Raw genomic sequence first — 25,145 nt, 5'->3', positions numbered from 1 at the left:
TGACCAACGGTGAAGGTTTGGGAAGCCACAAACCTTCTGGAAGATTCAGGGAGAGAAACTGGGTGCCCTGAGACTCCCCGTTCCAGGGGCCAGGCAGTAGCAAGCAACAGGCTCAGGAAATCGGCTTGGAAACGGTGGGAAAATGAGACAGAGTTGGAAGCAGGATATGGTGGGGAATAGGGCAGAGATTCGGAGATTCTGGGGCCACTGTACCAGAAGCCCCGCTGTGGCAACTTTAATGAGCTGGGAAGAGCCAGATGTGTTGGTCTGGTATGGTAATGACTTAGCTGCTTTGAGCTGATGTGTATGTGACTAAAGCATGGGCGGGTTTAAATGCCCTGAACTGGTTCCCATGAAATCACCAGTCAATCAAGAACAGGAAGGGGGATTACAAAAGGGGGACGCATGGCTGTGTCACACGATTCTCATGCCACCTCAAGAGTTTTCATTGCCAGGTGGGCTTTTCTCTGAAGACATTTTAGGGGAAATATAGCATCTTAAGTGCTCACTTTCTCAGAGCTGAGCACGCATATGGGACAAAACCTCCTGGACATATAGTGGGGTTCAGATCTGTGGGTCCTTTGCACTAGGTGAGGTGGGAAGGTACACTCTCTTAGAAGCAGCACGGTATGGTGTGGAGCCACCTTGCCTCCTTGTGAGCCATGGCTCTGCCTCTGGGTCATCAGCCACTTCTTCCTGTTTTCCTCTCCGTAGAATGAGATGATAATGTCTCCCTCGAAGAGTTGTAATGTCAATAAACGTGTTTGAGAGCCTTCCAGGATTTCAGGAGCAGGAAGCAATACAAACATTGTTCTTTCTCCTCCGGTGTCTGCAGAAGCTAATGGAGACTCAAGCTCTGGAACCAGGGACTCAGGAAGACTTTGGTGCCACCAGCCCCAACAAGGGGGCCCTGTCTAAGACCAAAAACAACTTCACAGACTTGGTGTCTAAGGTGACAGAGGGACAGTTTGTGCTATGCCGGTGGACAGACGGGCTATACTACCTCGGCAAGATCAAGCGGGTGAGTCTGCTCTGGTCCTTGGGCCCAGGCTTGTGTGTCTTTCTGTTCATCCCCTTTTATCCCTCATGCCTAGAAGCCAAAAGTAGAAGGGACCAGAGCCTGCCTTTGCAGGTTCAGTCCTCAGGCGCAATGTGGCCCAGCAGGTTCTTCAGAGAACTTAAGCACCAGACTGACTCTCTGACCTGCTCTTCTGGCCTTAAAAGCATCTGCATAAAGGCATCCCCCTGTTCCTGATGGCCATACTCTGAGGTGGGGAACACACCTCTCCTTCTGGCCTGTCTTCTGAAGCACAAGGCCAGGAGATAAAGGAAGACCCCTCCCTGCTGTTCCCCCCTGCTGTTCTCCCATGCTTCTCCTCTCTTTGCCTCAGGTCAGCAGTCCTAAGCAAAGCTGCCTTGTGACTTTCGAAGATAATTCCAAATACTGGGTCCTGTGGAAGGACATCCAACATGGTGAGTGTCCAAGTGTCTACTGCCACTCCCCCATGCCTACTCTTCTTTCAGTTTTTCCTTTTCTGTCACCTTCCCCCCCGCCACCCCCAAATCTGTGCTAGTCCATGAACCCCAAGCCCTGAGTACTCATCTTGGGCCCATCAGAAATTTCTACTCTGGGATCTCCTTTCTGAATGCTCAGCCTTCGAGAGGGAAGCGAGGCGGATGGAAGAGGAGCTCAGGCGTCTATCAGCCCCGAGAGTGCCTGGGCTGGGTCTCTGGTCTGCAGTTTGTGTCCTTCCTGAACGGGCATCTGCTATTCTGGGTCTCCTAGAGCGAGAGAGGAGGAAGAGGCCAGAGGAGAGGGGTTGTCAGTTATAGATTTGCATGTGAAGAGAATGGGTGGGGGAGGTGAGGGAGGATGTGTAGCCAGGAAAACGGCCACGGCCGAGATGGAGCTGGGTCATCGTCAGGATGAAAGAGGTGCTGGACTGAGTACCACCCCGCCTTGACATAGTTGACACAGGGTTATAGATATAGCCAGTTGAGGTCATTCAATCTACACGGGACAGATTTGGGTGACAACTAGACACAATACACGTGTGTTTTTATCATGAACTATGACCATGGCATAGCGCCTATGACCACTAGCATGGGAGATAAAACCTGTTAAGTATTATTTTAACAGAAGAGATGTGGCCCACTGAGGCAGGTCCTAGGATCAGACAGTGCTGTATAGTTAAGTATTATTTTAACAGAAGAGATGTGGCCCACTGAGGCAGGTCCTAGGATCAGACAGTGCTGTATAAACTGCACATCTACAAAGCTACACAGCCTTGAGCTGTTATGTCACTTTTCTGAGTCCCCATTTTGTCAGCTGAATGGAGGAGACGGTGGAAATCCTGGCTTCACCCGCCACTCAGGAAGCTCAGACACAGTGATGTATGGGTGGAGAATGCTCACGCCAGAGCTAGTGCACTGTAGGAAGTTTCTAAGAATCTGTTACTGAAAAAGGTTATTCCAAGAAGCCGGCCAAGCGGGCCATGGGACGAAGCCAGTTTTTATGTCTTTCTTTTTGTTTTCATTTATACTATTTTTATTTCAAATTATTTCAGTTCTATGAACCTACCAATATTATTCTGTGCTTTTATTTACAATATTTTGATAAGAGGGTTTTTTTTGAGAATTCATATGTGAATACTATATCTATATAACTCCTATCATACCCTCTCTCTTTTTTATTTTTATTGGATATTTTATGTATTTACATTTCAAATGTTATCCCCTTTCTCCCCTCTCCCATCTCCCTGCTTCTATGAAGATGCTTCCCACTCCCAATCACCCACTCCCACCCACTTCAGCGCCCTGGCCTTCTTCTACAATGGAGAAACGAGCCTTCACAGGACCAAGGGCCTCTCCTCTTGTTAATGCCAGACAATGCCATCCTCTGCTACATATGTGGCTGGAGCCACGGGTCCCTCCATGTGTGCTCATTAATTGATGTTTTAGTCCCTGGGAGCTCTGGGGAGGTTGATTGGTTGGTATTGTTGTTCTTCCTATGGGGTTGCAAACCCCTAGTTTTTATGTTTTTCAAACAAACATTTTTTTTTTCTCTCCAAAACTCTGTGGCCAGGAGATACTATTTTTTTTCCTCCCTCTTTTGTCCCTTGCAACCTAAATCTGTTTTCTGTAGATACAAAGCTATGAGCATCCCCTGCTGGCTACACTTCTATGAGAAACACAAAACTCCAGCAGCAAAGAAAAATGTTTCAAGTTCTCAGGGTTTAGGAAGCATCTGACTTCGCACCAGCAGGAACCGGGTGGGGCACAAGCAGGGGTGTAGCTAGGAACAGGTTGTCCCATATCCAGCTGATTGCTTCTGACAGGCAGATGACCCTTTGGCATTCCCTAAGATAAGTACTCAAGGCTGAGCATAATGCAGTTAAGATGTATCCCTTTATTAAGGGAGCTAAGGCTCAACCACCTTCCTTGGGTGTTGAACAAGGCAGGGGTCCTTGTCAGACCACTCAGTGAACAAATACATCTTGAACCACCCCACTACCTGCCCGAACTATCACTTCTGCCTTTTACAAAGCTTCCCTCCTAAGGAGAATTCAGAAGGAGGATCACCAGTTCAAGGCCAGCCTGTGCCACATAGCAAGACTCAAAATCTCTAGAAACAAAACCAGAAAAAATTTCTAGCAGCCTTCTGGAGTAAGGAAACAGAGCAATGCATCAAAATGTACTTAATGGGCTTAGTGGTTACAAGGATGTCCTAATCCTGCACACCTGATCCGCTTCCCAGAACCCACATGCCATGGCTCACAACCGCCTGTAACTCTGGCTCAGGGCTCTAATGACTCCTACACATATACCCACACACACACAGACAGACATGCATAGCTGAAAATTAGCTTAAATCTTATTTTCAAATGTACTTAAGGAGAGTGTGGGAAGGTGGCTCAGTTGGTAAAATACTTATCGTGCTAGCACAAGCACATGGATGGGATGCCCCCAAAACCCATATGGTGGCTCACAACCATCTGTAAACACAGTCCTGGGTGATCCAGCACCCTCTTCTGACCTACACAGGTACCAGGCCCGAGTGGTACACACAGCCATGCAGGCAAAACCCATACTCATAAAAAACAATGTATCTTTCAAAGAAAGCTGGCATCCTGGTTCACACTTGTCATCCCAGCCCTGGAGCGGTTAAAAAAAAACAAAACAAAAAAAAAAAAAAAACAAAAACAGGCAGATACCTGGAACTTGCTAGCCAGTCAGCCTAGTGAACCCTAGTTCACAGAAAGAAAGATGGCTGCTCCCAATCAATATAACCACATGTGCATCCCCACACACATTAACCTGCATGCAAGTATGTATATACGGCAAAAGTTGTATTTGTGGGTGGAGGATGCGTTTTACCTAGAATGTACAGTCCTTTGGTTTGATGCCTAGCACCCCACTGTACCCCCAAAAGGAAAAATATATTTAACATAGCCATGCGAACACTTCAAATATAAAAATATATTTAACAAAAGAAGACAAAACAGAAAAAAACAGCGAGGAGAAACCAGTAAATGAAAAGCCATTCTGTAACTGTATTAGGGGTTGGGGTTTACTTCAGTGGGTGAGAGAGAGACTACTCAGTAAGCACAGGCCCTGAACCCCAGCTCTAAAATGAAATAAAATAAACAAATTAACTAGTCACTAAATCTGGACCTTGGATCTTGAGTCAAGACACAAATTGTAGTGACATTTTAATTTGCTAGACATTTGGAGGTAAAAGTAACTTTAGATGCAATAAAAGCTATGTAGTGTGATTTAAGAGAGCTCTGATTAGAAATGCAATGGTTACTGGAAAATTAATGTATGTCTGGGTCTTGAAATAACAGGAAGGAGATGTGGGTGAGGCTGTCATTTAGACAGAACTTTCTGGGAGTTCACAATGGATGTGAACATGGAGTTTCATTATAAACCTACATTCTTAACACAACGCTTAGTAAACATTTTAAATGTCACTTGACACAAAAATGCTTAGACATAAAACAAGTAGGAGAGGGAACCGATGCGACAGGAGGAGAGCTAAGCCTTAGCGGAGCAATGGCAGTGTGTTTCAATCCCACTCTCAAACTTACCAGCTAAGCAAGGGCCTTAGCGTCTTGTGCCTCAGTTTCCCCGTTTCGGGAGCAGGTGTTAGCAGACACCTCTGAAAGCCTGGGAAGATTCGGCAAGGCAGCTTGTGGGATGACAGTGAAGCACGGAGCACAGCAGTTCCTCCTTCTCCCCCCAACACCTACTCCCTACTCCCTACCAGCCCCTTTCCCAGATTTTTGGTTTTTTTTTTTTTTTTTTTTTTGGTTTCGTTTTCTGACCCAAAGGGGTCACCTAATCAGTGTCATCTGTGTGGCTCTTGGGTTGGGACTACTTTCTGAAATCCAGTGGCATCAGCAATGGGTACACAGCAGAAGGCAGTAACTCTCCATCCCCCCAAAATGTATCACTATGAAATAGTTCAGCACTAAAGGACAGCCCCCCACCCCGTACCTCTGCTAATATCTGGTATGGAGGATTCATCCTTTTGTGTATCACCTGCAGTTGTTAAGAGTTCATTACAGGGGCCACACTCAAAGAATGGCACTTGACAACCCTTATTTCTGCCTTTCAGCTCTTCTGTTCTTTCTGGCCCTTCTTCAACCATGTCCCATGAGGGTGTGGTGTAGAGATGTTTTGTTTAGAGCTGAGTTTCAACTGTTTCTTATTCTCAGCTTTTTACACAGCTGCTTCTCCACTCCCTGCAATTCACAGGAAACAGACGCATCTCTGGTCAAGGCTGATTGGGTATAACGTATATTTAGATGCTGTGTCAACTCAGCTGAGCCACAGAACTAAGTTTCCCAGTAGAGGGCCTATGAGCTCCTCACCAGACCCAACTATGGATTCCCTCCCTGCAGATGATTTTGACTATTTCTTGGTGGTGTGAGCGGGACCTGAGTTGAAGAGATTTCTTTTTCAGCTGGTGTTCCAGGAGAGGAGCCCAAGTGTGACGTCTGCATGGGGAAGACTTCAGGACCAATGAATGAGATCCTCATCTGTGGGAAGTGTGGCCTGGGTGAGTGGGTGAGCAGCACACTGGGAAGGCCCTGCCCTGTGGGCCCCTCCCACACCGCACTTGCTGAAGTCCCAGCTAGCTTCCTATCTCCTTTTATTCCTGGCATATCTCCTCCTGCCTTGGGGAAAGGTGACCAAAAGCGATGGGAAATGTAGTTTGTGGTCCTCGGCAGAGAGGCAGGTGCTGAAGCTCGTCCTTGGTGCCTCTTGCAGTGGCCAGTACCGTCCTTTTGTGCCTCGCTGGTTATCAGCTTGGCTCCTGAGTGGGTACCACAAGCCAGTACCCTGAAAGCTGGCAGGCAAAGCTCCCTAGGGCTTGCCATATCTCGGCTAGCCTCGCTGCCTTTGGCCAACTGGCCTTGGGCCACTGCTTCCTCGTGAGTGATTCACCATCCCCTCCTTCGCCCCAGGTTACCACCAGCAGTGCCACATCCCCATCGCAGTCGATGCCCACTGGCCCCTCCTCACTCATTGGTTCTGCCGACGCTGCATTTTCGCACTGGCTGTGAGGGTGAGCATCCCCCACCCCCATTCCCCAGCCCTTGCCTTCCTGCCTGGGCAGACCAGAGCCCCGTGAGACTCAGGCCTGAGACTTCATCGCTGATGCTGTACTCTAGGCAGAAGGGCTCCGCTTGGACTTTAGAGACACAGGGTGCTCTCTGTCTTAGGCCAGACTTCAGAACCTCTCTAAACCCCAACCATAAAATGGACACAGTAGGAGGCCCCCAATAAAGGGTCATTTGCTATTAAAAGACAACATTATGTACCTGCCCCTTATACGTGGTATTATTTTTTTTTACTTCTTTTTAAAAAAACTCTCGTTAAGATAAATATATTCTTTCTTAATGAATATCTTTAAGGGAAACAGGATGGGTTTTGGATTGGCGAGAAAAAGCTCCTCGTTTTTCTGATGCTCATAAAATGTCTGGGTCTCCCCAAACCCTGGCAGCATTTCTCCTGATAGCTGTGAGCTGACAGGTGTGGTTGGTGACCTGGGTCCTATCTCCCCCTAGAAAGGCGGCGCGCTGAAGAAAGGTGCCATCGCCAAGACGCTGCAGGCTGTGAAAATGGTGCTATCCTATCAGCCCGAGGAGCTCGATTGGGACTCGCCCCATCGCACCAACCAGCAGCAATGCTACTGCTACTGCGGTGGGCCTGGAGAGTAAGGCGACAGAGCGGGGCACGTGCGGGCTGCTGGGTGGGACTCCATCTCAGGGGGCGGGGCCTGAGTGACAGCCTGAAGGGCAGGGCGGGACTTGAGTGGCAGGCTCTAGAGGAGTGATAGCTTGGGGGCGGAGCCAAAGCGGCAGACTCTGGTGGGGCGGGGCTCTGAGTCTGACTCCAGGCTGCGGGTGTCTAGAGGCGGGACCAAGAAAAGCAAACCAGGAGCCATTGGGGCGGGGCTTTAGTGTCAAACTGTAGAGGCCGGACCTAGAGAGACCTGACAGCTCGGAGGCGGAACTGTGAAGGCTGGATCTAGAGGGGTGGACCCAGAGTGACAGCCACGGGGCGGGGCCTCAGTGTCAGGGTAGACGGGCCTGAAGTGACAATCGCGAGGGCGGGGCCTAGGTGTCAGGCCATGGAGGCGGGATCTGGAGGGGCGGATCCGCGATGTCTTTTTAGGAAGGCTAAAAGTGTTGAGGCTGTCTGTCACTTTGCAGGAGGAGGATGGGACTTCAGGAAGGAGACCCAGAGTGGTCTGTGGGGATCAAGCTTTGAGGGGCGGGCCCAGCGGGTAGGATAGTTGTTATAAGGCAAGTCTGGACCAAGGGAGCCAGGAGAGTTACCTAGGTGTCCTAAGGGAAGGGTCCTTCCTGAAAGTAAGCTCAGAGAACCTATGCAGACAGCAATGGAGAGCAGAAGGCAAGGCCACTGCTTTTCTTGGCGCCACCTGAGAAAGAAGGAAGTAATGAAGCAGCCTAGGTCTGACAGACGTCCATAACCTGGCACAGAACTTTGCCAGCTGTGTCTCCCCTGATTCACAGTTCATTAGTTTTTCTTTGTGTGGCTGTGCGCATCAGTGACTATAAAAGCTCACATGGGCTGGGAATTGGTCATCAGCTGCTGGTGGTGAAAGAGATTCTTGGCTTGCTGCGGGGCCAGAATCTATTCTAGCTTGCCAACCTGGGCCTCCCAGGACAATTAAACCTGCTCCTTTAAGGCTGTCTGCAAGACTATTCCTTCCCCTGTCCTGAGTTTTAGAGTGTGTGGAGGTTATGTTTATGGCCCAGCTAGCTTCCGACTACACCATTTGAACTACTTCATCTCTCAAATGGGCTGTGACCTTCACACCCATGAGCATTCTGGTATGCTGGGAGGCATTATGAATGATAATGGAGAACAGTATACTGAAGTCTATGACACTAGTAAGCCAGCACTTCTCAGTGTTTGATGGGCAGTTGTTAACACACACACCCCAACACACACACACACTTCCAAAAGGCTCCTCTGAAAACCAAGCCAGATCTGAAGCCAACCAGAGAAACTGCCTATTAAACCTGTATTTTGATGCCGGCTGGGGCCAGTGATGTGCTTTTATAACTGTGGCCCACAGTCCTCTTTGGTGTAGAGGCAAGTGGATAAGTTGCTGAGCCCGACTGTGATATGGCTGACCTAGCTCTTCTGTGCCTCCAGGTGGTACCTGCGGATGCTACAGTGTTACCGCTGTAGACAATGGTTCCATGAAGCTTGTACACAGTGCCTTAGTGAGCCGATGGTGTTTGGAGACCGGTAGGTGATTATCGAACTGGTATCATACAAAGGAGCTCTGTGACAGCCTAGACTCATCAACAGGAGACAGCTCAAGATAAAAGGGACCCTATTGATGCTGGTCCAGAAGACAACAAAGGAAAATGCTGGGCCACATGCTTAGTTGCTGCTGATTTATGGGGAACCTTGAACACATTCTTGCCTTCACAAGTTCCCAACTCTACAAATATCTTGGTATACTTGCCTTAGCCTTACCAAGAGCTACTGTAAACACCACTAGGGGAACAAATGGCCTCTAATTAGTAGGGCTAAGCTAATGGGAGATATTATCTCTGCCAAATAAAATGTTATACTTCTTTGGCTGGTGGCTGGCAAGTAAGTGTGTATGTGGAGGGGAGGGGTCTCAGAAGGGACACTAGTAACCACTATCGCCCAACCTATGATCTGAGCTGAATTCTAGGACAATGATCTTCGGAGAGGGGTGGAGACATATTTCTTGGTCCCTGTCCCCTAAACTGCTCAGAGACTGGCAGCCCAGAATGCTATGGGAAGCAAGTGGGAGTGGGAGAGATAGCCTGGCCTAAGAGTCAGAGGCCTTCCCATCACAGCCCCTCTCCTCTACACACAGGTTCTACCTGTTCTTCTGCTCCGTGTGTAACCAAGGCCCAGAGTATATCGAGAGGCTGCCCCTGCGATGGTGAGAGGATGGAACCTGTCTATACCAGCTCTTCCTTTTCCCTCTGCCCTCTGACCTCTGTCCTGACCCTGACCCTCACTTGGCCCTTGCTTTCTTACCCAGGGTGGACATAGTGCACCTGGCCCTCTATAACCTGGGAGTGCAGAGCAAGAAGAGGTACTTTGACTTTGAGGAGGTCCTGTCGTTTGTCAACCACCACTGGGAGCTCCTGCAGCTTGGCAAGGTGCGTAAGGTGCTGAGTACCAGGGGTACCTGCCCAGGGATCACTCAGTGCAGGGCGAGGGTATAGATACCTGAGTTCTCACCCTTGTGCTGCAGTTCCTCGAGTCAGGGTCTCCAAACCTGGGCCAGGGAGGAGCTTTCTGGGCTCCGTTTTGGGATGTGGTCAGCTCACTAACTCACTGGCTGGAGTGGGCGGGGTTCTCCGCTAAAGTATTTGGCAGATTTCCTGGCTAGATTAGAAGTTACAGTGGGTTTGTCCTTCTGCTGATCTTGTTCTACATTGTGTTTCCAGAAGCCTCCGTGCCCTGTAACTAATCGACTTTAAAACTGTCAGAGCTGGAGAGCGGACCCATGGAGCTATAGCCCTCCGCCCTCACAGTTCCCTCAGAGCCCTCTTTACTACTGCAGAATGAAATGTCTCCTGCTGACTACCCAACCCTTCTTTGATGAGACAGGGTTCTGAAAAATGAACAAGGGTCTCTGAGATGGCTCAGTAGATGAGGGTGCCCTCTACCAAGTCTAAGGGCCTGGCCCACCAAACATGTGCTATGGGATGCTTGCATGAGCTACACACACACACACACACACACACACACACACACACACACACACACTTATATAATTTTAAAAATACCAAATAGGTAATCCTTACGTTTTCACAGGCAGTAGTATGTGTGTCTCCACTTATAGTGGAGTTTGGTAAATTATTAGACACACAGAAAGCTTTGAAGAATAGAGTCAGTATTGTTTTTAGATTTATTTAATGCACATGAATGTTTTGTTCACATGCATGTCTACAACCATATGTGTGCCCGGTGACCAGAGATGCCATAAGAAGGTGTTGGATCCCCTAAATCTGGAGTTATGGATGGTCTTTAGCATCTGTGTTGGTGCTGGAAATGAAACCAAGGTCCTCTGCTGGAGCAATTGCTCTTTAACCACAGAGCGACCTCACCAGCACCTAGAGTTGAAATTTTAAAATAACTTTTTCTGATGCATAAACATAAAATCACACATAGGAGATAGAGAGATACTCAGTAGGTAAGAGCATCAAGAACCCAAGCCCCACTTCCCATACATGCATGGCAGCTTACTAATACGGTCTATAATGCCAGCTCCAGGGATCTAGCGCCCTCTTCAGACCTCCAGTGGGTACTGCACACACACCTTTGCAGGTAAACACTCATAAAAATATTTTTTAAAAGTTTCTAAAAAAATTTTTTAAATGGTCAGAACAGAAATATGCTTTTTAAAGATTCATATTTTCACCCCTCAGAAATAACTAGCAATAAAGCATGGCTATGTCCCATTCCTTCCCTTTTTTATGGTTCCTAAGAATTTACATACTGCTTTAGATCATCTCTTCTCGGCTAGTGTTGTGCTGTTTCAAACTATTGGTGTTCTTATAACCTTTTAAATGGCTGAACTGATGTCCTCCCTAGTTTGCTACTTGGGCACATAGTTTCTCTCCTTTTTGTCCACCATCAGAAACAGTGTCATCGGGCACATTTGCGTATGTGAAATTTCATTCATGTCCCATACTTGATCGGCATCATAGGCCTCATAGGGTGGCATCGCTGGACAGGAGTGTGGATGTCTTTAAAGTAGCACTGAGAAATAAACCCAGGGCCCTGTGCATGATAAGCAAGCAGTCTCCCACCAGGCTACAGCCTCAGCCCCAAAGCTCCTGACACACTGAAGCCAGGAGCTTCCCTTTTGATCACAGATGAGGAGACTGATCTCAGAGAGGTCAAAGGCTACAAGTCCGAGGTTCCCCCCTGGAGGCCACTGGAGCACGAGATAGGGTAGCGGGATCAGGCCCAGATGGGGAGGTGGGATCAGGCCGGTGTTTTCTTGGGTGCTCCCATGGATCTAACCCTCCTGCTCACTTGCCTCCCGTAGCTCGCCAGCACCCCTGTGACAGATCGAGGGCCGCATCTCCTCAATGCTCTCAACAGTTACAAAAGTCGGTGAGTACAAGGAGGAAGAGCTGCGGGCCCCTCACGGGGGGAGGGGGAGTTCAGCCTAAAGGCTCTTCCTACCATAAATCCTTTGCTCAAGCCGTGCTCCCTGCAGGCTCTCCTTCCTCCTCCATCCAGGAAGTAAAGACATCTAGAGGCTTTCCTTTGCAAAGCCTTCCCAAGTGCCCAGGGCCTTGACTCAGTTGTATGCTGGCCTCCACTCTAGGCCTGGGCCAGCTTGGGAAAGCATCTGTCACGGCCTCAGCCTCTGGGCTACTTCTCTAGTCTGAGCCTTCCCATCCCAAGTTTTAGCACACACTTGTCCCTCAAGGACTTTTATGGCACATCCTTCCCTGTCTTCATCTTACACTGTTATCCGTTTGTTTTATGGACTCGGGGTGCCAGCCAGCACTGCTCAGCCCTTGGCTTCCTACCATTGGTTGGTTGGTTGGTTGGCTGGTTGACTGGTTGGTTTTTGAGATAGAATCTCACTGGCCCGGGCTAAACTCTAGAGTCCCCTGCCTCAGCCTCCTCCACGCTGAGTTTACAAGTACACACCACCACATCCTGCACATTGAGCACTTTGCTCCTGTCCTTTTCTTGGTTCCCAGTCTTCATTCAGTTTTTGGCTGCAAGTAGTTTTTACAGAACTGTACAAACTTATAGTTACAGGCTCAGTACCAGACCTATCTAGGTAAATTCTGAGCTACGGGGGGATTCTGAGCTACGAAATACGGTTCCTGCTTCTGTGAAAGCCTGCCTGAAGCCTCTCACAGGGGGACCTGCCTACACAGGACCTGCCTTCCTGTGGTTTGAGGTTCAACAAGACCCCCTTGGTCTCCCAGTGCTCAGCCTCCTGAGAACAGGCCTAGGTTTGAACACTCTCCATAGCCTCAGGGTCTCAGTCAGCCAGTGTTGCAAAGAGAGATATGCCCAGAGGTGCTTCCTGGCCACAGAACATTAAGAACTGGCACCAGTACCTGGGTTCTGAGAGTTCTGCTCTGTGCTGTACCTGGTTGCCTTGCCGCTCGCCAAGGCTAAGAAGCCTCAAGGAAGAGCAAGAATAGAATACATTCAGGAGGCAGGGATAGGGAGGTGCTTGGTCACATTTTCCAGTTAGGAACTGTAGATTCATTCTCAAGGCGGGGAAGCCCCTGGCCTTGGTGACAATCTGTTTCACTCTCTGGGGGATCAGCTGGCAGCCCAAACCTCTCTTCCACCATCCCAGGTTCCTGTGTGGCAAGGAGATTAAGAAGAAGAAATGCATCTTCCGACTTCGCATCCGTGTCCCGCCTGCCCCTCCAGGAAAACTGTTTCCCGACAGGGCGCTGACGCCAAGTGACAAAGGGGCCTCTGAGCCGCTTCGTAAGAGAGGAAAGAGCAAGCCTGGGTCAGTGCTGGTGGGGGACAGTGGCTGCAGCAAGCTTGGGTTCATTGCCTAAGCTTCCACCTCCTGTAGATGGTAGAAGCTATGCAATGGGCCCAGGCGGTGTGGCAGCAGCCCTGTAAACCTGGAGTCCTAGATCCAGCAGGACCCAGGTATAGGCACTCTGGAAGAGCTAGTGAGAAGCTCCTAGGTCCCTCTCACCGCACGCCCCTCATTTCCTAGCTCCAGGAAAGCCTGATGCTGGGACCCAGCCCTGCTGCACTAAGACTGGACAGCAAAAAATAACAGAAGTGTCTAGGGCTGGGCAGAGCCTGGTCTCTAGGAGTACTGGGGCAAAGAGGCACCTCCCCCTTTTCTACTCTCTAAAGCCCCTCCACATTCACTGCCCCCAGAGGATAGCCTCCTCCTGGTCTCCCTCTATCTCCTGATCCCATACTGGCCGCTGCCCCCAGCACTCCTGAGCCTCTGCCATGGAGCCTCTGCCTGGCCCTCCCCGGCTCTGACTGGGCCACCCTCTCCCTTTTCTGTCTCCACAGTTTGTTGCCTCAGGAATCCCAGCAGCAGAAAAGGCGAGTTTATAGAAGAAAAAGATCAAAGTTTTTGCTGGAAGATGCTATTCCCAGTGTTAGTTCCTGGTTTTCTTATTCTCCAGTTCCATGTGCAGGGGCCACACACGTTAGGGGTCCTATGCAGAAAATAATGCACTGTCCCGACCTAAAGGGGCACCTCACTATCCTACTTCCAATTACAGAGAAACACGGATGAGCCAGACACCCTAAGACGGCTATCACCTTATCCCCACAAGTTCTCCTAAGAACATGGGTTAGGGTAGGGGTAGATAATACCCCAGTTCCAGTCTGGGCAAAACGGGACTATGGCGGGGCAGCTGCTTTCTAGATGGGACACTCAAAGGCATTGGCTGAGTCTAGCCTAGCACCGGGTGTCAGAGCACATTTTCCTTCCTTGATTGTCCTTACTGAAACCCTCCTTGTGGATGATAGCGTTAACAGTGCCTCTGAGCTCCAGAACTTTACAGTTTGCAAGACACTGTCGCAGCCATGATGGAGTTCTGTTTCCTGCAGCCCCCAGTAAAGCAGGCTCGGAGTTAGTCCCGTTTTGCAATGGAGGCAGCCAAGACCGAGAGAGGCGAATAAGAAATCGGGTGGCTGGAGGAGTCAGGACTAGACACCAGGGTGACTTGGCTCTCTGCTCACAGTTTAGAGTCCAGAGGAAGTGGCAGGTTTTACCCGAGGAATGGCAGCCCTCACAGTCCTGGCTGAACAGCAGACATCCATCCACCCCTCAGCTGGGGGAAAGGCTGCTTCGGGAGAGGCGGGCCTGTTGGTCCGTTGACTGACCCTGTCTCTGTTGTGTCCACAGAGTGACTTCACCTCAGCCTGGAGCACAGACCACCACCTGGCCAGTATATTCGACTTCACACTGGATGAAATTCAGAGTTTAAAAAGGTACCTGCCGTGCTAGAACTGACCGTGAGGGTGGGGCTTTATTCCCCAGCATGAAGGAGAGACATATATGCTGGGGGTGTGGACAGACCCCTCATGGGCCTTCTGAAACTTCAGCTGAAAGGTCCAATAGGCACAGCACTGCCTGAGAATTGTGCATGCTACAGCTTTCAGCATGGGCCCCCTGCCCTCCCAGGCAGTAGACTGGGCTGCCTTGCCTCAGTCTCTCCTCTCTAGACCCTGCCTCATATCTAAGACCAAAAGGGCTATGGCTACCCTACTTTCCCTGCTTCACCCATGTTTATACTAAGCCTTCTTCTTGGACCCCCCCTGTGCCCTGCCCTCCCCCAGCCAAAAAAAAAAAAAAAACCTCAAAATATTGCTTCCTCCAGGAAGCCCTCAGGGATCCTCTCAAGCTGTGTTGGAAGCCTGCTTATATGTGCTCATATTTGGGTATTTGAAGGGCCAGAATTTCATCTTTTATCACTGGATTCCTGAAATTCCTAAAGACCACACTGTCTTGGTCACGGGTCAGGAAGAGGAGGGGTTTAGAGTCAGGAGTTTAGAAGCATTAGCTGACTTCCTTCATCACCCAACTGCCTTACTTTGAATCCGTGAAATTTTGTACAACTGCCCATTGGCTCATGGACCATGTCACCGGTGTGTGTTCTTTGCCACAGGAGATTGGTCTGGGAAAAGGTTTCTTTTTTAACTTCTTTTTAGTATTTATTTACTTATATGAGCACACTGTAGCTGTCATCAGACACACCAGAAGAGGGCATCGGACCCCATTACAGACGGTTGTGAGCCACCATGTGGTTGCTGGGAATTGAACTCAGGACCTCTGGAAGAGCAGCTGGTGCTCTTAACCACTGAGCCATCTCTCCAGCCTGGGGGAAAGTTTTCTTGACTCTGAAGACAGAATGGTGGAAATGGAAAACAGGGCAGACAGGATACACGGGATGACAATCTTGATAGTGAGGACATGGTCTCTGCTGGAATGGAGGACGCCTGTCAGAGACACAGGAGGTGGAGAGGCTTCACACTGGACGAAACTGGGCCAGGCCAATAGCAGGCTCGTCTTCTCTCTCCCCAGTGGCAGCTCAAGCCAGACCTTCTTCTCAGACGTGGATTCCACAGACGCTGCCAGCACTTCCGGCTCCGCCTCCACCAGCCTCTCCCAGGAGTCGCGGTGAGCTTCCTAAGGGTGTACTGGAGCTCTGCAAAGGAAGGCAGTCCCCAGCCTGGCCACTCCCTCCTGCTGGATGCAGACTTATCCTGCACTTCCCGGGCTTCCGTGACTGGGTCTACTCTAGACCCTCTGTTCCAAAGCACCATGGTGGAAGCTGAGGTTGCCGTGAGCCCTTCTGTTTGTGAGCTTCTTTGCCTGCAATGGTTATGTGAACTCTCTAGTCAAGCGACCTGCTTCTGGGACCGTTTGATTAGAGAGGCCGTTTCATTCTGGGCTTCTTGGCATCCGTGTGTCGTAACTGTGTGTCTTCTGTGCCTTGGACTGCAGCGATGCCACATTTGTATTTTAAATCGTGTGGAGACTCTGCAGGAGTAGACTTGAATCTGTACAGATAGGAATCCTCTGCTTGCACACATGGGGTCCTTCGCTGATGTTGCCACTGTAGCTTTAATGTGGGTTCTAGGAATCAAACCCAGGGCTTCGTGCTTACTAGACAAGTGCTCTATCACTGAGCTACACTTCCCTAAGTCTTCCTGCTCCCTTGGTTTCTCACTGTGCCTCCACATCTCAGCATGTGTTAAGGCCTCTGCACCGTGGGATTTCAGAAGCCCACATAACAGTGGCACCGATACAAACAGCATATGCTTCAAAATTGAACATACTCGGGTGGGAATCAGGTTGTGCTCCCCAGCCGATGTCTTATCTGGAGCCTCCGTTTCCCTATTATAGGACTACTCCGAAGTTCTATGCCCAGGGTCCAGCTTAGTCCCTGGTACCTGAGAGCCTCTCAGGTCCAGGAATCTTATGATTGCTTCAACTCATCCTACTCATCTCCCTCTTCCCCTCCTGATACAGGTGGACAGTCGGCAGCCGCAAGAGGAAGCTGGCAGACAAAGCGTACAGGCCCCTGCGGGCAAAGCGTCGGGTGGCTGAGCTGGGTGGGCGCTGCGCCTCAGACAGCAGTGCAGAGGGAGCTCCGGGTCCTGAGCAGCAGGATGAAGGCGTCGACAGCCACACGTTAGAAAGCATCAGTGGAGATGATTCCTCCCTGTCCCACCTCAAGTCCTCCATCACCAACTACTTTGGTGCAGCCGGGAGGCTGGCCTGCGGGGAAAAGTATCAGGTGTTGGCTCGAAGGGTCACTCCGGAAGGCAAGGTTCAATACCTGCTGGAATGGGAGGGGACTACCCCTTACTGATTACCCCTCAGAGGCTGCCCAGATCCCTGCAAAACCAAAGGAGGGGCAGAGGAAGCCACCGGGTCCCTGTTTTCTCTAGGCTTAGGGTGGTGAAGGGAAGCAGGACTCCCTGGCTGCGGCTCCTGCCTGCTGCTTGCCAGGCCAAGGCCTGTGTGCTGCTGTGCCTATTACCTGAGTCTCTGAGACCCCTCTGGCTCTCTCTCCTTGTCTCTACTATACTCCGTACCCCTCAAACTGTTTATTGGTTCCTCGGATGGTACCCTGTCTGTGAGCCCCGATCTGAGGCCTGAATCTGTTTTTCGTTGTCCCCAATTCTCCATCTCCTGACCTCTCGCCCCTTTCGGGTGTTTTGTGTGGACGACACATCTGTCCCTCACTGGGCATCCTTTACTGGATCGTCGATGGGACCACAGTGAGGGAAGGGAAGGAACCCTGTGGATCTTCTACTTTATCACCAGTACCCCTCACCCCAGATGGGTTGGGATGCCTGGGACCTAGAGCCTGGGGAGGATGAGCAGGGTCTCTGCTGAAGGGACTGGAATCAGGGTCCCTTACTGAGGCTGGGAGGGGAGACTAAGGGAGTCACAGCCAAGGCTCCCAGAAGTTTGCCTGTCCCCAGCAACAGCCCTTCCCCATTGTCACGGACTAGAGCCTGGCCTTACTGCTTAGACATGTTCTTAAACGTGTAGATCCGGGAGGGAACGATGGGGAGGAAAACCAGGCCGGATTAAGTCCCATCCCAAACACTGTGTGTGTAGACAAGCACCACCCCATATTCCCCCAGGTCCTCCTAGCCCCCATCCTTGGCCTCTTCCAGGGATACATGCTGCAGTTAAATGTGAAAACCAAACTCCTGCCTCCTCTGGCCTGTGGACCAGCCTTGGCCCCACAGAGAAGCACAAAAGATACCCCTCTCCTGCATAGCTCCTGCCTTGCCCTGGAGCTGACAATCACTTTGGGGACAGGCTGGAGGGTTCCAAGGACCTAAATCATTGGTTCCCTTCAGAAAGGAAGTCTTTGTCACCGATGGTACAAATAGAATTCTTAGAATGGACAAACTCAGCCGTGTCTAGAGGAAAACCAAAACTGGGGGTGGGGGGTGGGTAGGGAGCCTTTAGTCTGCCTACAGAAACAGGAACTGAATCACTTGGTTGGAAGAAAGTGCCTTTGGGGTGGGAGGCAGGGGCACCAGACTGGGACCAGCCTCCCTGACTACTGCTGTGGCTTCCAGATGAAAGTGGGGACATGGACCACATGGTGATATCAGACTATAACGAAATGCACTGACTTTCCCATGATTGGGTCCGAACCCTCCATGCCTGCCCGTGAGCATTAAGGGAGGGTCCCTGAGGTAGGCTTGATGGCCCCTGCCTTAAACCTCAGCAACCATAGTGCCTTGCAAAGGAACCTCGCCTCTCACTAGATACAGCTTACCCCCTTCCCCTGCTTCCCCGTCTTGACTTAGGCAGGGATAAGCAGATGGACTTTGGGTCCAATTGTCAGTCTCACAGCTGCTGCCACTGAGGTCCCCAAGTGGAGCCTGGTGGAAGGAGAGTAGTGAAGCCAACTCCCAGGCCAGCAGGCATGTGGGAACTGAGGTCAAATCTGTGGCTTCCTGTTGGCTTCCGTGAGCATGGCAACCTCCAACATGTGTTTTCCAGGCTACTGGGGAAGCCAGAGAGCTAGGATGGCTAATTTGTACATCTGCCACTCCCCTGCTGGGCCCCAGAAGCTCTGGGCCTGAGGAGTAGGAAGGCAGGTGGGGTGCTCATCCCATTGGGGAAGCTAGCACAAGGCCTGACCAGGCCACCGGACTCCCCGGGGCAGCATTTCAGTCCTACAAGATAATAGCTGCTTTACTGCCGACCGATGGTATAACCCTGTGCACCTTTGAAAGGATTTTGGTTTTAAATTGCTGCTTTTAACTATATTTGTTATATTAAAGTTATAATTGATGTGTCTGGTTTACAACTTAAGCGTGTCCTTGGAGCCATCTGTGGGTTGTTTTCTCAGCTTCCCCGAAGTTTAGGTGGAGGATGGCAAGACCAGCCCTCTGGTCACCGTCCCCCACCCCACCCCTCCTCTGCGCCTGTGCTCTCTCAGCAGTGTTCCCATATTGTCCCTAGAGAATTTGGATCCCCCCCACCTCTGCTGTAGAGTGACAGCAAACATTCACACTTAGGATTTAGGAATAAATTAGAATTCTCAGGAAGCCTCCAAGTCATGTCAGTCTTAAAATTTAAAATACTTTGCTCTTCCTATTCCTTTCCTCCTCATTATATCTACCTGAAAATTGTTGACTAAAGCCTTTTTATTAATAGAGGACTTTGGCCTGGATGGTAACCGTAAAGACCAGAGAGTGCTGGAGGGATATTTTGATAGTATTCTAACACCTTGGATTTCCTACCTGAACAGCACAAAAGACTATCCCTCTGTCTGAATTTCTAAGTGTCTCTTTCACTTCTAAAGTTTATTTCATGCAACACCACTCTCAGAGTTTGTATAGAGCATGCACTGTGTATATAAAATGGTCTGCAAGAAAACCTCACTAATAGCAGCAGACTGGCAGACATGGTAACAGCCTACAGCAAGGCTGTAGATTGGATGATGGTGGTGGTTTGGGTGGTGGTGGATTGGATGGTGGTGGTGGATTGGGTGGTGGTGGATTGGGTGGTGGTGGTGGATTGGATGGTGGTGGTGGATTGGGTGGTGGTGGATTGGGTGGTGGTGGTGGATTGGATGGTGGTGGTGGATTGGGTGGTGGTGGATTGGGTGGTGGTGGTGGATTGGATGGTGGTGGTGGATTGGGTGGTGGTGGATTGAGTGGTGGTGGATTGGGTGGTGGTGGTGGATTGGATGGTGGTGGTGGATTGGGTGGTGGTGGATTGGGTGGTGGTGGATTGGGTGGTGGTGGTGGTGGTGGACTGGATGGTGGTGGTGGTGGTTTGGGTGGTGGTGGTGGATTGGGTGGTGGTGGTGGTTTGGATGGTGGTGGTGATTTGGGTGGTGGTGGTGGTTTGGGTGGTGGTGGTGGTTTGGATGGTGGTGGTGGATTGGGTGGTGGTGGTGGATTGGGTGGTGGTGGTGGTTTGGGTGGTGGTGGTGGATTGGGTGGTGGTGGTGGATTGGGTGGTGGTGGTGGATTGGGTGGTGGTGGTGGTGGTGGATTGGGTGGTGGTGGTGGTTTGGGTGGTGGTGGTGGTTTGGGTGGTAGTGGTGGATTGGGTGGCAGTTTCTCATCCGCATGCTCCTGGCCAGGCTCTGCCTTCAGTTCAACACTTCGATGTCACTGATGTTACCACTGTTGTCCTTTACTCGATGAAGGTGGTTTGTCTTTCTTTTGAGATAGGGTCTCCCTTTATAGCCTAGACTGGCCTTGAACTCAAGGTTGCCCTGCCTTAGCTTCAGAAGGGCTAAGATTATTGGGTCCACCACCATAGCCAGATGCATGGATTCTTTTAAAGCAGGGGTGCTTATGTCTAGTAAGATTTAGCAGTTAAAAGATAAATTTGGAGATTCTGGAAATTCTGGGAAGGAACTCCCATATGGAGACACTAGTTTGGGACCCATGTGTCTTCAACAGCTGCATTCTGGGAGGACAATGTTGAACAGTGGCAGGTCATTAAATGCTATTCTCCCTTCATCCATGGTGTGAGTTACACCCTCCAGATCTGTGGTAAGAAAGAAACAATGCAGTACAAATGTCAGGCTGACTGGCAGATATCTTTGGGGACTGACTAGCCCCTTTGAATAAAACACAGGAGGACGTGAGGTTTAGAATCTGACTCCAGTCCTTGTCTTCATGTTCCCCTTAGGTGACTCATGCCCTCTGGCCTTAGAGTTCACCAGAAAAAAATGAGGATAATGAATAAGCCTACCTTAGCAAGAATGAGACAGGAAGCTTCCTAAACAGCTCCGCAAGCATCCCTCTCTGCAACTTCCTGCACACTGAGGCAAAGACAGGCCACTAAGAAAGGTTATTTTGATGACATATATACCAAGGAAGCAAATCAATTAAAACCACAGGCATAAAAGTCTCTTAGATTTTAAGAAAAATGTTTTTTTTTTTTTTTTTTTTTTTTTTTGCCTATTTCACAACTTAAAAGTAAATCCGTGGTATAGAGAAAGCTCTGTTTATTTAACTCCTCAAAACTGAAATGTCAAGGTGGGAGGTAATTCCCAAGCCTTGGGCAAGAGATCACAAGATTCAGACAGGCCTCTAACCTCGGGCCCAGGAGAGAGGCTTTTCAAAGGTAGAGGGGACTTCGTGAGCACAGAAACAGTGCAGGGTAGGGTCACCCATCTGTGGGGGGGCTGGGGGACACTTGAGTGATGGAAAAGACAGGGCTCTGAATGGAGGACAAAAAGCAACACAGTCCATCTGGGGTCATTTGAAGTAGTATTTTCAAGACTTGTGTATACCTCAGAAACTGGTATTTTAAGACCAAGGACATCTCCACACCTCAGCCCTCAAAACCACCAGTAGAATTCTCTGGGCCTTTGGAAGGGCCTCAGCCTATAGTCCTGATCAAGTTTTCACGGGTGGGCCCTTGGATATCCTTCCCCCCTCTGGTATTTTGGGACATCAAGGTGGGAGACACACAGCAGCTATTAGAACTAGGATGTGGTTTTATTTGGCTTATGTAGCCCCACCCCCAACAATGCCATAGAAGAGACCAGGACACTGTAGCTGTCTGTATCCCAACTCTTAACTACCTGTGGTCGGCCCATTGTGAAGTTAGCCTGTGAGTTTCATGAATGGAGTTTGTTTCAACTCTTCTTTTTCACCGCCTTGGGCTCAGCATCCCCCACCTCCCCCGTTCTCTTCACCAGAGATGCCTGGGACCAGTTGAGAAGACACCAGTGTACTTCATGCCTCAGTATGGAAAACCATGGCTAGACTGTGTAGTTCAACATGCCTCACTTATGGAATTCCATAAAATGCGCTTTTTTGTAATAATGCATAAAATAGGGAAAAATCACTACCCTAATTTACAAACTTCTGACAGTTTCACTTGGGATGTGGGTGATGGCCACATTCCTCAAGAAGTTTAGGGGGTTCCTCTGTCAACCCCAGAAGCTCTGTACAGCAAGTGTGAAAAGCACTGGCTCAGCAGGTTCCCATGGCTCAGAACCTACATCTCCAGGATATTTTTGTCTATTGAATCCAGTAAAAAACAAAAAAAAAAACAAAAAACAAAAAAAAAGTCAAGATGTACCCCCAACCTCTCAGTTTGTGTTGAAGCCCTAATACTCTCTAGTCTGTATAGGCTTAGGCACCCCATTGCAGCTTTATCTCTGCAAGGTTCAGGAGCAATAATTAATTCTGCTGACCCCTAAATCCTGCCAGGCTCTGTTTTGAATAGAGCCCACATCAATTGCTTTAGAAGATATCTCTCCCACACATGCCTAGATAAGCAAGGTCACCCCCCAACCCCTCCCACACACACCAAAAAAAAAAAAAAAAATAGGAACAATTACCCTCTAGGTACTTCATGGTCCAGCCAGAGCCCAAAGATGAGAAAGAAACCTTGCCAACACTGCTGCCTCCCCTCAGTCCCTCATCCTGACACACACACCCTCAGGCCACCTGCAAACACACAGCTCTCAGGAACAGGTTCCACTCGGTTCTGGCAGGCCTGATTGGCCTTCACTTCCAGCCTTGAAATTCTCAGCCCTTCATTCAGCATGCCGTCTGCTAGAACCTGGGTGCTGTTAGGAACACTCTATGGGAGGCAGAAGGAGGCCTGCTTTTTCCCAGGGCACTGTCAACAAGGGTTAGAGCCAGCAGCCTGCACAATAAACTTTCCTCTCTCCCTAGTTCTCCTTCACGCCCTCCTCAAGATACTTTAAATATCGAGCCTCTCCTTGGTCGATGGGAATACTGAAGACCTCTGGGATTTCAAAGGGATGCACCAACCTTTGGAAAGAAAACAGAACTTTAGTGAGTGACTATGAAAGGATTGGCCTACATGATGAAACCAACCCATAGGCTCTCTAGGGGCCCATACAATCTGCTGCAGCTCAATGCTCAAGGCCATGGCCCAACCTGACAGAGCCTGTTTCCTATTCAACAGACACTGGGTTGGATCGGTGCCTTTAGAGTTTTAAAGATGTGGGTTCAAATTCTATGCCTGCCCTTACTAGTTCTGCAACCACTTGAAAAGTCATTTAATTTCTCAGAGCATCCCTTCAAAGGGGGATAAAAACATACCCTTTGACTGGCTCGCCAAGGACTAGCTAAGACAGGGTGTGCAAAGCACCTCGCTAGTGACCAGGACACACTTATGTCCACTCCTCGTTCCATTATCCATACACATTGCTGCATCTTCCTTCCCCTCCCCCAAAGCTTCTCTATTCCTTCCTACCTAGAAAGTCCTCACTTTCCTACTGATCGGAATCCCCTCCCCTGAACCTCAAGGCCTAACAATCCCTGACTTTCCCATGGAGCCCTAACTGACACCCCTGACCCAGGTGCTACCTCTCTGCTCTGTTCGCCTGGCAGGCAGCACACACTGCCAGCTCCTTCACACCCATCTCTCATGTGCCAGCTGAGGGCAATAGTTACTTGCTTGCTTTCCAATCAACGTAGAGCCATTGGAAAGTTCTCATGAGATAACATGTTCAACTGTAACATGTTTCTAAGTGGTGTGGCATTCACAGCAAGTAGGACCATTTTATTCAGAACCCGAGATTATCAACTTGATCAACTTATTTTATGGACACAGAGGCTGGATTTCTTTTTTTAATAAACAGACCTAGAATTCAAAAAAATCTGAACTTGTGAGCAGTAAGATAAACTGTGGAAACACTTCATAGGAATACTTCATGAGGATGACAACCTGTGAGCTGTCACTCACAGGTTTCAATTTTGGTTCAACCAAGCTTCCTCATCTCCTCACCTGTGATGAGGTGGTAATGAAAGGGCTTTCTCTGTGGTTACAGCTGACACTCAGCTACAGCCATATGCCCACAAAATCTCAGTCTCTCTAAGATGTGAAGGCAGGAAATCAATCACGCAGAGCAAGGGTTTATAGCCCAGGCTGCATATGACAGTCAACTTAGGGTGCTACTTAAGAACAAGGTACTTGGGAAGGGAGGAGAGGGAGGTTGTGGGATGGGGGCTTGTGGAGGGGTAACCAGAAAGTGGGATATCATTTGAGATGTAAACGAATGGAATGATCAATGAAAAAAGAATAATGTACTTGATTCCCACACCAGACAAAGCCAAAATTCATGAGGCAGGGCTTACAGTAGACATTTGAAAGATAACTCCAAGTGATCTAACACATAGCCAATACTGAGGCCGCTGGTCAGACTGTGTTTCCGGTGTTAACATGGACAGGAATCTCTGGGGAGCTCATTAAAACACAGTTCCATTGAGCAGGTCTGAACCGACAGAAGATCCCATCTCCAATACTATGACCAGAAGGGGACAAGTTCCTTATTGCCAATAAAAAAAATCATTTGCAAGCAATAATTCTAAATTTTGAAACCTTGAATTTGTCATTGTAAACTTAGCACTGTCCCTAGCAACTATCTTATTAAAGTCACAATTTCCAAAATATAAATGATGCCATGTTCTCATTAATTTCTTAATTAAAAAAATAACAACTTTTCATAAAAATCTAGTGTTTGTGTTATTAATATATAAGGGCTTTATTATTATTTTAAGTAAACTAACAACAGTTTTCAAGGTCCTTAGCACTTACGGCTGAACACGTTAACTTTCAAGGACTTCATCAAAGTCTTGAAGGTCTCAGAAGTCAAGAGACCTCATTTTGTGGACCCCTGATATGAACCACTGAGACCCCTGGTGTGAGCTTCAGGGGGATACAGTGTGGGCAACTAGCAGGAAGTTAACCCATGCTGCTTTTGAGGGTCTGAAGAGGCCCTGAGAGCCGTATTCTGAAACCTCCAGTGTAAATAATCTCACTCTCCTCGCCAACATCCAGATGGAAACCCGAGACCAGGAGTGGGACCAGAGTCTTACGAAGACAGTGGCTAACCCCCAACTCTCCCACCTCTCAGGTTCTTTTGCCCAGTGCCTAGAGCATCCTGACCTGGTCCTGTAGAAAACAAACCTTACCTCATATAGGCGAACAGCTTGGAGACCTTGGAAGTCTTTGTCTTTACTAGCTGTGACAAGAAGAAACTAAGTCAGCAATTTGGGGTCTGAACCATGCGTTTAGCCATTCAGCATTCCTCCAGGTAACCAGGTCTCTGGCTTGTTAATGAGCCTCAGACATCTTA

The 25,145-nt window shown here is 49.3% G+C and overlaps 2 protein-coding genes across 5 annotated transcripts in view; one reads left to right on the top strand and one right to left on the bottom strand.

Annotated features, from left to right (window-relative positions):
• Positions 1–841: 841 nt before the first annotated feature.
• PHF19 (PHD finger protein 19) lies at positions 842–16,892 on the top strand (the record flags this gene model as incomplete). 3 transcript variants are annotated; one of them, XM_080928169.1, is made up of 14 exons in its annotated part: positions 842–1,021; positions 1,392–1,473; positions 5,969–6,064; positions 6,474–6,574; positions 7,077–7,225; positions 8,698–8,793; positions 9,401–9,469; positions 9,572–9,692; positions 11,594–11,661; positions 12,881–13,042; positions 13,576–13,663; positions 14,420–14,505; positions 15,599–15,694; positions 16,550–16,892. In XM_080928169.1, the coding sequence occupies 14 exons, from the start codon at positions 842–844 to the stop codon at positions 16,890–16,892; spliced, it is 1,737 nt and encodes a 578-aa protein (XP_080784295.1). The 3 variants fall into 3 exon arrangements, with proteins under 3 accessions (XP_080784295.1, XP_080784296.1, XP_080784297.1); XM_080928170.1 differs by having other exon boundaries at positions 12,881–13,046; positions 13,568–13,663; XM_080928171.1 differs by having other exon boundaries at positions 12,881–13,052; positions 13,589–13,663.
• LOC308429379 (protein CutA homolog) overlaps positions 16,782–25,145 on the bottom strand; it is a 23,257-nt gene continuing 14,893 nt past the window's right edge. Inside the window, exons 5-7 of one of the 2 annotated variants that reach the window (XM_080928173.1) lie at positions 24,982–25,031; positions 20,771–20,840; positions 16,782–16,798 (exon numbers count right to left, since the gene is read on the bottom strand). In XM_080928173.1, the coding sequence (XP_080784299.1) occupies positions 20,798–20,840; positions 24,982–25,031 (93 nt within the window). In that variant the 3' untranslated portion in view covers positions 16,782–16,798; positions 20,771–20,797. Of the gene's footprint in view, positions 16,799–20,770; positions 20,841–21,556; positions 22,813–24,981; positions 25,032–25,145 lie in introns of those variants that run through there. The other variant, XM_080928172.1, reaches the window with a different exon arrangement.

This window comes from Micromys minutus, assembly GCF_963924665.1.
Source record: "Micromys minutus genome assembly, chromosome: 13".
Lineage (NCBI taxonomy): Eukaryota > Metazoa > Chordata > Mammalia > Rodentia > Muridae > Micromys > Micromys minutus.
This window is presented reverse-complemented; position numbering and strand designations above follow the sequence as displayed.